The 15000-nt window shown below is 39.2% G+C and overlaps 1 protein-coding gene across 1 annotated transcript in view; it reads right to left on the bottom strand.

Moving 5' to 3' along the window:
- Positions 1 to 9531: 9531 nt before the first annotated feature.
- The window catches only part of LOC119580258, a 7294-nt gene continuing 1825 nt past the window's right edge, over positions 9532 to 15000 (bottom strand). Inside the window, exons 1-2 of the mRNA XM_037928300.1 lie at positions 14282 to 15000; positions 9532 to 12439 (exon numbers count right to left, since the gene is read on the bottom strand). The exon at positions 14282 to 15000 is cut by the window's right edge and continues 1825 nt beyond it. Coding sequence (XP_037784228.1) covers positions 9777 to 12439; positions 14282 to 15000 — 3382 coding nt within the window. The 3' untranslated portion in view covers positions 9532 to 9776. The remainder of the gene's footprint in view (positions 12440 to 14281) is intronic.

Genomic DNA, 15000 nt, shown 5'->3' with positions numbered 1-15000 from the left:
ATCCCCCCATTTAAATACATCTTTTGCTTGTCTATATTGTAGCTTAATATACCACTTAGAGGAACACTGAAGTATACACAATTATTTGAAATTATTATGCTAGCGTGCGTGAAGCTCCATCTCTCGCACTAAAAAATATGTAGATCATTGTGCGAATTATGAACACAAATGTAGCACGCTGATTATTAATCCGCTGATCCGTAAGAAATGCATGTACCTTTAACAACTCACTGTGTTCAAGGAAAATCTTGTCTGGGGATGGCTACCTTGTCACGTGATAAAATGTCAATTATATTTGAGTCTGTGATTTGATTTTTGACATAGTTATCATTTTTATTATCATTGTTATTATTGTTATTATCATATTGATTATTATCATGATGATTAGATTATTGTTGTTAATATCATTATGATCATTCTCATTATTATTATTATTATCGTTATCATTATCACTATCATTCTTGTTGTATTATTTTATATATGAGGATGGTGAGTATGATGATAATGGTTATCGCCGATATCATTATCATTATTGTTTTTGTTTTTGGTATTATTATAAAAAAAAAATATATATATATATATTGGTATTATTATCATTATCATTATTATTTTTATTATAATAATTATTATCGTTATTATTGCTATTATTATTATTGTTGTAAAGGCTATTATTATTATTATTATGATTATCATTATTATTATTATTATTACTATTATTATTATTATTGTTGTTGTTGTTATAATGATGCTGATAACGACAATGATAATGATGATGATGGTAGTTATAGAGATAATTATAATGACAATTATAATGATAATGGTAATGATAATAATAATGATGATGATAGTGATAATGATGATGAATTGCAAGACGGAATAATAGGCGTCAAAGGAAGATCCATAGGCACCGAATGGCGAGATTTATGAGCTGTATAATAGAGGGTATTTAAGTACTCCCAGAAATACGCAGTAGCAGTGGAATAGGGTTTAGAATGCAACTCAAAATCTATATGGAGATTTTCCTTACATTCTGTTCATAATCTTAGTTATCCAAGAGTACTCAAGCGTCCGTGTGCGCTTAGCACCACTGAACAGAACAGTACTAAATCTGCGCACGTCGCGACCGTTGGCCACACACTACTTATGTGCTCTGGGCTAATTTACTCGGTTCCGTCGAGCTGAGTGACGACGTCGGATGTAGTTTCTGAAGATCATCCAGTGCATATGGTGTTTGCCGTTTCACAAGCTTACATTTAAATGAAGAGAACTGAGAAAATGACCTCAGAAAAAAGCGGGCAAAAGAATTGTTTTTTAAGTGTTTTTCTTTCACTTACCCCGGCGCAAGTTCCTTACTTTGCGGCCTTCCAAACAGCTTTACACTAGATTCTAATGCACAACTAAAGCACGAATACTTTTTAGGTCTTGTATTTACTATAGAATATAGAGCACTTTCAGTTTCGTATATAGTTGTTTTAGTTTTTCGTTATCTTGTAATGTAGTTTCTTCAATTCAGCAGCAATCTTCAGATGCATTTTTTCAGATACCGAAACCCACAAGTCATACTGGTTTTTCTTTCTGTAAAACTGCTGAGGCTAAAAAAGTGTTACTATCTAAAAAAAAAAAAAAAAAAAAAAAAAGTGTATTCGGTATTTCAAATAATTTCTCTGAAACGTAAAATCCATTCCAGTTTAATGTGTATTTTTTGCACTGTTATTATTTTCATTATTATTATTATTAGTAGTAGTACTAGTAGTAGAATGCGAACATGAACATGAACATAAACATTATCATGAATATAAACATAAACATAAACATTGGCATTGACATTAACATAAGGGTCGGCGTCAACGTCAACATTAAGTATTTAACATTTAACAATACTGCCATTATCATTATTGTAATTTTTATTATTACTATCATTATCATGATCACTATTAGTATCATTAGTACTGTCATTATAATCATTATTGTAGTTGTCGTTGTTGTTATAATTATTCTTATTATATGTATCATTGCCATTATTTTTATCGTTACTTGTATTTTCAACATTAATAATTCTATCATTATTATTAATACTGTTATCTGTATAATTGTCAGTAACAGTAATATAGTCATCCTCATCATTCTCACCATCTATGCAATCTTGATCATCCTTATTATCATCTATTCTCTTTTGATAATCTTTGTCACTGTCACCATCAGCATAATGACTATCATCGCCGTTGCAGTTTTCATCCTCGGCACCATGCACGCAATGAGATGTTCAGTTACAGATATCAGGTTTTCATCAAGCATCACCCTAAGACAAATTGACATTCAGGGTTAAGCTTTTGAGAAGTGTGATCTCTGCAGTTATGATTTATTACTTATTTATTTGTTTTTTATTATGATATTGAAATTATTACTTATTTTTATTGAATTCCTTCGCAGTTCTCTCCTGTTTATCGTCTGCCAGGAGAGGAGTCGGTGAAATATCAATATAGGAACTTAAGTGGGTGAGTTTCTTTGTTTAATGGAGTTGGTGACTGATACAACCCGATATGTTAGAATAGAAAGAAAGAAAGAGAGAACAGCAGAAAAAATGGAATCTTAGCATATCTTGGTAATCTGCTTAGCAATGATTTCCATTTCCTTGTAGACGGGGAAGTTGGACAGCTAACTTGGCGATTTAACTTCTGGATATTTTGAGTCTCATGGCAGCAGGAGCGTTAGTGACTCCATGTAGGCTCTGTTTCTCTCTTCTCTCTTTCTCTCTCTTGATGTGAATTATTGGATTCTGTTCGAGAAGAGGTTACACTTTTTAGCGTCTGGTTGTTTGTATGTGTATCTCTCAATCGTGTTAGTGTTCTCTCTCTCTCTCTCTTTCTCTATTTCGTTCTCTTTCAGTCTCTCTCTCTCTGTCTCTCTGTTTGTCTGTCTCTGTCTGTCTGTCTGTCTGTCTGTCTGTCTGTCTCTCTCTCCTCCTCCTCCTCCGTCTCCCTCTCTCCCCTCCTCCGTCTCCCTCTCTCCCCTCCTCTTCCCCCCCTCTCTCTCTGTTTCTTGCTCTCTCTCTTTGTTTCTTTCTCTCTCGCACACGCACACGCACACTCACGCACACACGCACACACACACACACACACACACACACACACACACACACACACACACACACACACACACACACACACACGCAAGCATGCACACACACACACACACACACACACACACACACACACACACACACACACACACACACACACACACACACACACACACACACATACTGCACATATAAATCCATCTGTCTATCTATATGTGTGTGTGTGTGTATATATAAATATATATATATATATATATATATATATATATATATATATATATAACGTATATATATATCTATCTGCCTCTCTCTCTCCCTCTCTACGTATCTGTTTATCTATATCTCGTTATTATAATCACATCATGGTCATCCTCAGCGGGTACTCGCTGCAATACAGTAATTTCACTTAGTCATTCTCTTGCTATGATTTCTCTTCTCTCTTTTTAGCTCTCTGTCTTTATCTGTCTGTCTCTATTTCTCTTCCTCTCTTTCTCTCTCTGCTTATGTTCCTTCCCCCCCCCCCCTCTCTCTCTCTCTCTGCTTATATTCAGCCCCCCCCCTCTCTCTCTCTCTCTCTCTCTCTCTCTCTCTCTCTCTCTCTCTCTCTCTCTCTCTCTCTCTCTCTCTCTCTCTCTCTCTCTCTCTCTCCTTCTCTCTCCCTCTCTCTCTGTCTGTCTGTCTGTCTGTTCTTTGCGTTAGAGATAAGTCTAATCTCAAACGAGTTGGCGTATGGTATAGTATATCATCTCAAGTAAAATGCGAAAAGATAATAAGTTATTTTTATAATAATACTTTTAATAATACAATGTAATAAATGCCATTTACTGTAAGATCATCAAGTTACGAAAGTATAAAAGTAAATAAATACTGCATAACATGTTTCTAATTTCTCTCAATAAATTAAATTAAACTATCACCTTAATTCTAAATGATGCCCATCCTTATGTTCAAGGAAATCATTATTGCCTGTAAGACATATTGCTTAAAGATATTATAATAAATTAACTTATAACACATCTTTGTACATTGTTCTAACAAATATTAATAAATCTATAAGTGTGTCATTTTCTTGATTAAGTCATAAATTTTCCGAGTATTGATTCGTGTTCAGGTTTTACTTTGGTTTGGTGAAATACCTCGAAAAGTTTTTCAACAGCGGGAATTAAATGCACGACTTTGTCCACGAGCAGCTGCACCCTCTGCTCCCTCCATGATGCTGTTCCTGACGGCGTCCTGGTACCTGGTAGATCTTGATCGCTGGGTGGAAGGAAGGTCTTCATCTCCCGGACGATGCGGTCACCGAGCTCCATCCCGGCCAGCACCTCTTGTCTCTTGCGGGTGAGGAACGGCGTGAGGAAGGCCACCCCGTCTGCTGCCACGACCATCCCGAGGCACATGCTTTCTCGGAGGCACTTTATCCCCTTGTCCTTTCGGTTCTTCGTTGTCTTCGTCGCCGCTTTCAGTAGGTCGGATTCGTCGTCGATCTTGTCGTCTAACAGAACGTCGGGCTCGTCAAAGGATTCGTCCAGATAAGCGTCGTCGTCGTATTCAAAAACGTACAAAGCTTCAACTGATTCACCGTCAGTTAGGTTTTCTGAAGGAACAAAGCCAGTTGCCCGGCCGGGCAGTGTCTCCTCTTTTACCTCTACTAAGGGGCTGTTTATCACGTCAGAGAGATGAGAATTTTCGTGAATATCAAGCATGCCAGTTGAGTTTATTCTATTTTCGCTCGCTGAAGCTGGATCTGGCGGTTTATGGTTGCTATTTTCCAGATGTTGATTTACTTGTTCGTCATACGACGATTTCATGAAAGATATACTTGTTTTTTTCATTAAAGTTGTATACAAGTTAATTTCCCGGTCAGAGGAGGAAGTGGCTTGGAAGATATTCTGCAAGTCATTGCCCACATCTCGCCTCTTTCTCCCGAGGACTGGTACCACCAGAGGCGCTGCCATTGCTCCAGTTGCTCCTACTGCCACTGTCATAGCAAGTCCTAGAGCACACCATTTATTCCCTAGACATCCTTGTACATATCTGTTTGATAAAAAACTATTTTCAGTTGCTGTTGGCTCATCTTTGACATCTGATGAAATGTGGGAATCATCTTGTCCCTCAGACTCTCTGTGGGTACTATCAGTGAGGCCGAATGGGCTAACAGTACTTTGGGCAGCATGAAGGGTATGAGAAGGCTCTGCGAGTGTGACAGGCACTCCGGGGTCACCACTTAGCGCTTCCTCAAGTTCTTGAAGCGTTGGTGGGAGTCTACCAAACTGCTGCATCATATAAAGCAGATATTCTGGAGGTAACTCTGAAAGGTTGATATTTACTTCATCAGGGTTTGGTATCATGTGATTAGGAGATCCTGGGTGTATGTCTATTGGAGTATCTGATTGGAAACCAGGCCTAGGTGTAATATTTTGACTAGATCCTATTTTATCTGCCACAGTCTTGAAACCAATATTGTGGTGCATAGGGTCAAAATTGTTGGGGTATCCACTATCATCTACTGGGTCTACACCTTGAGATATTGGTTCAGGGATCAGTGGTTGACCCTGGCGTGAATTGAAGTCATTTGGCTTCAAGAAAAAGTGCTCTAGCATGTGAGGATTCTTAGTTAATAGAGATTGAAGAGCAACAATTTTCATGGCTTCCTCTGCTGGAGATTCTCCTGCCCCAGCAAAAATGGCATTAAGAGCTTGAAGTTCTTGTAATTCTGCAAGAATCTGGGGACTTAAACCAACTGAGCTTGTAGCAGGGTAAGAGCTACTTAAACCAGCGTGGAAAGGTGGTGAATTGATTAATGGGTTGTGGTTACCAAGGGAAACAAACCCTTCATTTTCACCGTTTTCAAAGTTACCAATGATATGAACTGGATAGCCTTTGAGGGCATCATTTCCTACCCCACCAAAGACTTGGGGTGCTGGGGGCTTTGTAGGTTGGTGAGTTGGAGCAATGAAACTGTGGCTGTTTTCTTGTAGACCAATAGGAACACCAAGAAGCCCAGGGTTCCCAACACCACCGAAAGGAACAGAGCTGACTGTTGATGTTCTTGGAACTGATGTAGTTGTTTGTTGTGGGTATTTAAGAAACACTGGTGGTGGGATACTTGGCTGATAGCTTGCCTGGCCAAAATTTTCATTTTGTTCTCGAGTTCCTAAAGGCCATATATGAGAGGGTTCATTGGCCCCGAGTGGAGGCTGGTAGGAATAGCCAGAGAATGGCTTTAACACAGGTGGTTGCTGAGTTGGTAATTTCATATGAGTCGACGAGGGAGAAGTAGAAAGTGATGAGATTTCGGGGGGAGTGGACACTTTTGTGCTGTTGTGTATGAGCTGCAGAGCAGTTAATGCATATGTATCATCCATATCAGAGGTGTTGTTAATCTTCAATGCATTAGGGGATGGAGTATATGAGAGTAAGTTATTAATACTACTCACATTGCTGTTTTTTACTTGTGGATGTCTTGCGTTTGCTCTGTTGTTATTCTTTACTGGTGGAAGACCATGGGTATATGCAGAAGGTAAAAGTGAGCTTCCTTGTAATTTTATGGTCTGGGTGTCAAGGGGTTGGTTTGCAGAAGCCAACCCTGCACTATTATGTCCAAGAGGACTTGGAGTGTCTACCCTCCAAGGTAACCTCGAAGGCTCTGTGCTTGTTTTCGTCTGACCATTTTGTAAAGTATGCAGGTTTTCCAGCACATGTTGCATCTCACCAGAGGAAGGAGCATCACTAAGAAATGGGAGGTTTGTGAGGATACTTGGTGCAGTGATGTGAGCATATTCACCTGACTGGAGATCAGCAGTTTCTGGTGAATGCTGACTAAGAGTACTCATGAGGTTCGAAAATGTGCTGACTGTGGGTTTGACTTGACCTGGTTGGGTATGCAACTCAGAAAGTTGATCTGCATTGCCAGTTGGATTCCAGATGGTTTGATCATCGACAGTTGGTTTAGTATCTTTTAAAACCATTTGTTCATAGATTGGAGGCATTTGAGGATTTGATACATCAGATTGAGAATTTGATGGAATGTGTTGGTTTCCTTGAGAGTAAGGAGGATTTTGATAATGTAACTGAAATGAGTGATGCAGATGTTGTCTTTGTGAGGAAGGGGGATTAGTTATAAGGGTAAATAGATTATCAGAAATATTTTGTTCTGATAGTGGATTTGGAATGGAATAGGATGGGTTTGGCTGATATGGTAAGCCCGATTGTGAAGAGGATGCAGGTGGTCTCGAATGTGTTTGCAAGGGAGTGTAAGTTTGTGGATTCCCATGTAACCTATTAAGAAGCTGCGAGGGCTGATTCTGCTGGATAGGATTTGGCTTGCTATGTGACTGGAACACCGCAGTATTGTCAGTGTTAATGGGTAGTCCTGCAAACCTTGTTTTGTTTAGGAATATATTATGGTTAACTGACTGGTTAAGTGGCTCTGTTGATGTAGCATTCTGAAGAGATGCTAATATGGCTTGTAATGATGGTGTAGAAGAATTTGAACCAGAAGGGTAAATATTGGCACCCAGTATCTGCAAAAGAGTTACATAATCATCAAAGTTATCTAAGGGTTGTGGCAAATCGCTGCCAACTCCAGAAACTTCCGATTGTCCCTGATGCTGTGAGTCAGGATTGTGAGGAAATACTGAACTTTCTTGGAACTGGATGCTGGTGTGTTGGTAGTTGGGGATTGCTATCTTGCTTCCTTGTGAAGCTTGAGAAACTGAATAATTTCTCTGGTGATGACTCAATAAATCCTGATGAGTAAATGCAGGGAACTGCTGGTGACTCTGTGCTCCATTTTGGTATCCTGGTACTGATATCTGATGATCCATCTGTAATGTTGATTCGTCTAAATCTTGGTTTGCGATTTGCTGTTGCAGATAACTTCCTGTCAGGGAACTTGAGACTGGCTGCAGTAACTCACTTATGGATTGAAACTGAGACTGTGAAGTATTCAGAGGAGATGGGATATGGGGTGTTGAGTGAGAGTTACTAGACCCTCCATGGTGAGTTCCTGTGAATCCGTTGTTCTGGGGCCTCCCTGCTGTTGGTGTTAATGCCAAAGAGGAGGGAGGGTGTGTAGACATAAATAAGGAAGATAAAGACAATGATGAAGAAGAAGGAAAAGAAGGGACAGAAAGAGAAGAAGGAGTAGGGGAGATGGTGGAAGCTGCTGTCGTTGGCATGTCGTTGTTAGGAAGACCTGCCTCTACAAATGCTGAAGCTGGCACCCTCTGCATTCCAGTCTTTTGAAGCTGTCCATCCACAATACTCCACACATTGACTAATATATGTGGATTTTCGTCACTGCTTGCTCCTGCATCATTTTTGTTGCCATATTCTCCAGAAGCTGAATGGTTGCTCACTCCATCTGTGAAGACCTCGAGACCTGAAAGTACCATGAAGCAGTGAGACACTGGATCACTAATATCATATTTGTATACAGCATACATTATGTTTGTCTGTTATTTGGGGCATTGTAGGTCCAATAATAAATTGATTTTGAATATCTTTTTACACAGTATTCGTACTAGAGTACTAGAACAAATCACAATAGTACTATCAAGTGTAAAGTGTCTAGGATGTACTAAGTATTCATAAGATTTCAATAATTAACAATTCAGAATCAACCAAAATGGGCTATATTTAGAATAGTCCATTGGTAATGTATAGTCATCTTATATTCTTATAACAGTTAGATGTCTGACAGTTGCATGCATAAAACTTAAATTCTGTGCCAGAAAGCAAAAGTAATAGTAAAATGGAAGACTGCATAAAGGATAGTACAACTAAGGCCTTTGAAGCAAAAATGTCTTAATGTTGCTGTTGTCTTGTACAGAGGAAAAGATACTACAGTATTTTGAAGAGACCATATTTGTAAATATTGATGTGCAACGAAACATCCTATTTAGGAATGCGTGATAAGCTTTAAAGAGATCCATAAGCATAAATCACAATCATACATCTTAGAGCACACATCATTGGAACTTAAATAAAGTGGCGAAGTTATTGCGCATGCATATGAACCTGAGATTGCAGACCACTGCCCAGGTTGCAGAGTAAAAGACTGTAGATAAGTCTTACCTGGGCAGTAAACGGAGGCACCTGGCTGAGACGCAGGAACCAGTGCTTCATGAGGAGTGAGGAGTGCCGAGATTTTGGCAAAATTTGCTATGTCATAATCTGGTCACTGAGTCATTTTATGAGCACAGATTTCCTTTTTTTGTGTTACTATGACGTAGCTGTTATTCCAGCAACTTTATGTATACATTTTCAACAATATGCTGACTAATTTATATATATATATATATATATATATATATATATATATATATCTTTACAGAAAAATTGCTATTGTGATAATGTTTAACATTTATTAACGATACCTTTACAAATGTACTGCAGTTGTAAAGTACATAGTATATTAAATCAACAAAATAATTGAAATATCACTGACATTGACATTTAGCATACATGCTACTTTTATAAATTTGCATGGAAAGAGAAAAAATGAAAATCTTCACAGTTGCATATTATCTCATTATGACACAATACAAAAATTAATGAGAATAATGTCAAAGATATTATTTTAAGATACTACCACAAACTATGCTAACATTCCATAGCGAACTCACTTCGAGTTTGACGTTTCTGTGGAACCAGCAGAGTCTGATAGTGTGGACATTATATAACTTGATTTCTTCTATGTTGGTGTGTTATAGTCTACTTGTGGCTGCTTCCTACCACTTATCATATTTAAGGCATGCTGAATTAAAAATGATATCTGGTCGTTTTTTAGAGACATTAAAAGCTGCTTGTATTCTTTTGCTTTTGCATTCAAGATGATGTGATCTTCTGTATTTTTCCCTTGTTGAGCTTTATCTACATGGAATGCCATAGCAGCGGTGAGGATGTCTCTGAAACCAGGATTAGCAGTAACTGCCATAGTTACTAGCTCTCTGAGAATATCATTCTCTATATGGCTCTCTCTTTGACCAGTGAAATTTCCGGTAAAATCCAATCTGCGGCGTCGTCGACCCACAAAAAGTGGTGTGATGAAAGGGAGTGCCAAGGCATTAGATATTCCTAGTGCTACCAAGGAAGCAAGGCCCAAGGAACATAGTGTGCTCTGAGTGCAGCCTTGGACATTTGAGGATGTAACTGTTGCAGGTGATGGATTAAGTGTGCCTCCAGGTAAAGAAGAGATCAAGGGACTATCACTGAAATTTGGAGCATCTTGATAAGGAAGATATGGAAGGCTAGGATCAAATGGCGAGAGATCAGCAGGCTGCTGTAATGGTAAAATGGATGCTGCACTGGTCTGACTGAAGTCTAGAATAGACTGGCCATTGGGAATTGAACCCTGAGATTGCAAACGATCTATGATTGATAAGACATCAGCACGATTAATTATTGTTTGTTGATTGCTTGCTGGTGATGCCATTTGTTGGCTAGGAGAACTTAAAGAGCCACCTGGAAGTCGCAAATCTTGATTACCAGATTGTGGGTAACTTAAAGAGCCACCTGGAAGTCGCAAATCTTGATTACCAGATTGTGGGTAACCTGGTGAGATAGGCTGTTGATTAAAGAGAGCAGTTTGACCATTTTGTAGATTTGGAAGAAAGAATGAGTTAGTATTTATGAACGCGTTAGTAGGCAATGAGGGGGTTAGGTTGGGAGTGTCAATAGGACCAGGTTTAACAAGAGAAGCTAATGCACCAGGATGGCGTATTTGAGAATCTGAGGTAAGTTGGTTGAAAGTTGATTGTTGTCCTTGGTTCCCTAAAACAGAATTCTGTACTGCATGATTATTCTGGTTCAAGAATCCCTCATTGCCAAGGTGTCCTGAAAAAGTGTTGGTTCCAGTGATAGTGGCAAGTTTTTTACGAAGTTGTTCTCTGTGCAAAGTGCTTGAGGATGGAAGAGAACCTAGCACACCACTCAAGGGTACAGGGTGATCAAGAGGTTCATCTGGGGGAAGAAGAGGATTAACATGTGGGAGGTCAGAAGGTAGCAGCTCCAGGACTGATCCTCGATGTTCTCCTGGAAAGGATGGTTCTTGAAGCAGCTGGGAGAAACTATTTCCCTGAGTACTTGCACCACTGTTGAGTAGTGTTCCAGCTGCACTGTATCCCACAACTCCAGAAGCTTGGACTCCTGGAGAATTCCTTGTGATATCTCCAAGAATACCTTGCAAGCTAGGATTCTGGACATTGGAACTCTGAATCTGATTAGCTAAACGTGAGAGCACATGCAGATAGCTAAGATTATTTTCATCCAAAGATGTTCCAATATTAAGTGGCAGATTCGTATGGTTTCGATTACCAACACCACCATAATGTTTAATTTCAGTGAGAACTTCAGGTTTTGTAGCCTGGGGAAGCAAAGCTTCTGAAGGGACACTTTGGAAGGTAACAGGAGATGGAGTAAAGGGAAGATTGTTGTTACCCACACCACCAAAAGCTGATATTGGGTGTGAACGAGCTGGAGGAGTCCGCTGATTATTTTGATCGTGTGCAAAGGCTAAACCTGCTGCGGTTTCATTTCTAGGAAAGAATTCTCGATTGTTTGTCTGGGATTCTCTGTTAATTAAAGTTTGTTGAGACTGAGTTGCAAGCCTCTGCAATAGAGTATTGAAGCTTGGTTGTTCTTTTAGGTTCGGGATGACCAAGTGGATGACAGGAGTGTCACTGTGGGCACTCTCATCATTCATTCTGGAAGTTTTTACAAAATGTGTTATACTTTTGTTTTTTCCATCAGGAGATATTGCTGGTATGCTACTTATTTCCTTTATTCTGAAAGTGCTTGAATTTCCTGTTGGTCTTCTATTTTCTTGCATCTTTTCAAGGATTGCTGGATATTCATTGGTTTTCTTCTCTACATTGTTATTTGGTTGATTATTTGATAGTGTATGTGCAGAGTTGATAGAAATTGTAGATCTGTGGTGCAAAGGAGTCTCTGATTTGTTTTCCTTTAATTCTGTTTTGCCTAAATCAGCTTCAGCACTTACTGCACCTTCAGGTTTGCTGGGCAAGGAGCGTCTTTTTCTTGCATTGTAATTCAAAAGAGAGTAAAGAAGACTAGGATCCTCCATCCTGGTAGCCACCATTGAGAGCACGTCAGATGGTACATCCTGAGGGTTAACTACGGCACCATTTGTTAACCCAGAATTCTGAAACATTCCAGAAGGCACTGATTGTTCCTCCACAAGTCTGAGCTGTCCATCAACCATTTTCCATATTTTTACCTGTACGGACGGATGGTGGTTTTGCTGATTGTTGTGGTTACTTGGATGAGCAAAATGACTACCTGAAGACTGATGATGCTGATCAACACCATCACTTTGGCCAAGATTACTTCCTGACTCTGCAAATTTGATAGAAAAGTCGTCAAGCTGTGGCAGAAAAGTTGTGGTGTTTGTGACAGTTAATACAGAACTAGAATCAGAGCCAACTTCAGTAAACTGTGCATGCCGCTCGGTTACTGTAATTGCATGATCTTTCTTGGATGCAGTACTGGACTGAGAAATATCAGAATTAGATGAATGTACAGGAGACAAATTAGTTTTGTCTTGGTAATTATTTAATGATGGTGCACTATCAGGAGGCTGAGATCCATGTTTCTGAGTCACAGGCCTCAGACCTGTCCTCTTAATAGAAGTAACATAAGTCTGATTTCTAGTAGAGGGCTCTTGTTGGAAATTGTATGAAGGATTGAGGAAAGAGCTGTGTGGTTGAAGTAAGAAAGGTCTGAGATTGTGACTAGTAGTAATTGCATGAACAGGAGTGTCATTATCGTTAAGAGAGCTGTTGTGGAAAAAGCTATTGGGAAGTGATAGGTTTACGTTTGGATGAATTAAAGACCCTTGGGAATCAGATGATGAAGTTGCATCGGTTTCTGGTGATTGGCCTGGATAAGTGGCTGGGAGGAAGTTAGTGTTTGTTGGCGTGATGTTATAGCTTAGGTTATTTTTTAGGTGTGATGAAGAGTTCTGTTTATGTAGATTTTTCAATTCATGAGGTGGAAATTTACTTTCAACTTTGATTTTTTCAATAATGGGTCCATATACTGAAAGATTACTCTTATCCTCCTTTACAAAGAATGGACTTGAAAAGAGGTGATACATATTATCTTCAGTAAGTTTATAAGTAGATGGACGAAAATTTGCGTTTTGTGAAACGTGTCCATAATGTATATAGCTGTGTGAAGTATCCTGCAATAATGGTGAAGGTTTACTAGTACTGAATGAAAAACTGATCTCGGTGTCTTTAGATTCTTGAACACTCTCCAGTTCCACATCAGCTACAGTAGGTTTGAGAGGATTTAGTGCAACAAAAGTTTCTAAATCTTGAGTTGGGGAGCCATTATGAGATTGTTGTGATTCTCTGTCAGCAGGAGCATACAGAACAGGAGGTTGTCGAGTTGTTGTGGTTGTCTTAATAATTTTGGGAATGTATGATGTGTCAAGGAATCCTACATTGTATACATTCAAATTATGAGGGTTATTGTTTGCTTGGAGATAAAAATCCTGTAACTTTGAAGTATCGACTTGGGAAGCTGGAAGATCTGAATGAGGTAAAGGGTTGACATTCAAGTTATCTTGTTCACTGCCTAACGGCCTGCTGACAGATGAATCACCAACTTGAAGAGAATAATCAACTTGAAGTGAAGACTGGAAATCATTGACCACAGGTGTATCTTCATAACTGTAGTAGTAAGCATCATTATAGTCTGGATATGTGCTACCATTTTCAGTTAGAAAATTGGCATATTCATTTTCACTTAAAGAAAGTGGGATAGATGCAGCTAAAGACTGGGATTGAGGATAGGCAGGTATAAAAGATGAATATGTATAAATGGATGATGATACAGTAGTAAAATTAGATTCTTTTGTTGAAATTTCTAGAGGAAGGACAGAAGACATATTTTCTTTATTTGAAGAACTGATTAAATGAGATGTATACTTAGTTTCTGACGTGTCATGGGAATTTATAGGGTTCTTGATTTCAACAGCAGGGAACCGGGAATAAGCTGAGTCTGAGTCTAAAGGCCTTTTGGTAGGGATGGTGGTATAAGGCCAAGTTAGGGTCTCTAGGATGGAAGGACTGTTTTTGTCAAGATCAAAGGTCAGTAGTTTGTCAGGTTTACTCTGTCTGTCTTCCTCATGCTCGACCCCCTGTAAGTATCCATAGACAGCATAGTACTCACTCAGATCATCCTCATACACGGCGTAATCAAAGTCGTAATCGTCGTTACTATCCACTGTAGGAAGAGAGGCTGCAAGGGAGGAACCTGGCACATCGTCTGGTTGAGAAACCTTGAACAGTTCTGCATGAGTGTCAACTTGCACTTCTGGACTGATCAGTGGCCGTAGAATAGATGCTCTAGTAGGGTGTGAACCATTTTCAGATATTGTAAACAACTCTTGTTTGGATGTGTTATGAGTGGGTATTTGGGTGGGTTTAGAGGTCATAAACTGGCTTTGGTCTGTATTAGAAGGGAATTTTTCTGGACTTTCATTGGAAGAACCACTGATTATCTCAAAGAGGGCTGGATCCGGTGTAGTGATTGGATCTCTTGTGACTTCACTGGTGAATGGGAAGTTGTGTGACACTTGCGGTCTTGGATTAGTAATCCAAGAAACATTAGGGTTATACTCATTACTTGAATCAAAGTGCCATACCATATCATCATGAAAGACGCTGGATGTCTTGTTATCATCTAGCAGCTGTGTAGTTGTCCACAGTGGTTGAGGAGCCAGACCTATTGCACCAGGCTCCTCTATTGTTGGAATTTGTGGAACATCTGTGTCTTGTATGTCTTCCTGCCATGTGGTGCTTGAATCTGTGGCAGAACTAAAATGTGTCTGGAATCTATTAAAAGCTTCATGTATTAACTTCTGATCATCGTCTGATATGAAGTTATTT

Source organism: Penaeus monodon, chromosome 13 (assembly GCF_015228065.2).
Source record: "Penaeus monodon isolate SGIC_2016 chromosome 13, NSTDA_Pmon_1, whole genome shotgun sequence".
NCBI classification, from domain to species: Eukaryota; Metazoa; Arthropoda; class Malacostraca; order Decapoda; family Penaeidae; genus Penaeus; species Penaeus monodon.
Note: the sequence above shows the minus strand (reverse complement) of the source record. Positions and strands in the feature narration are given on the sequence as shown.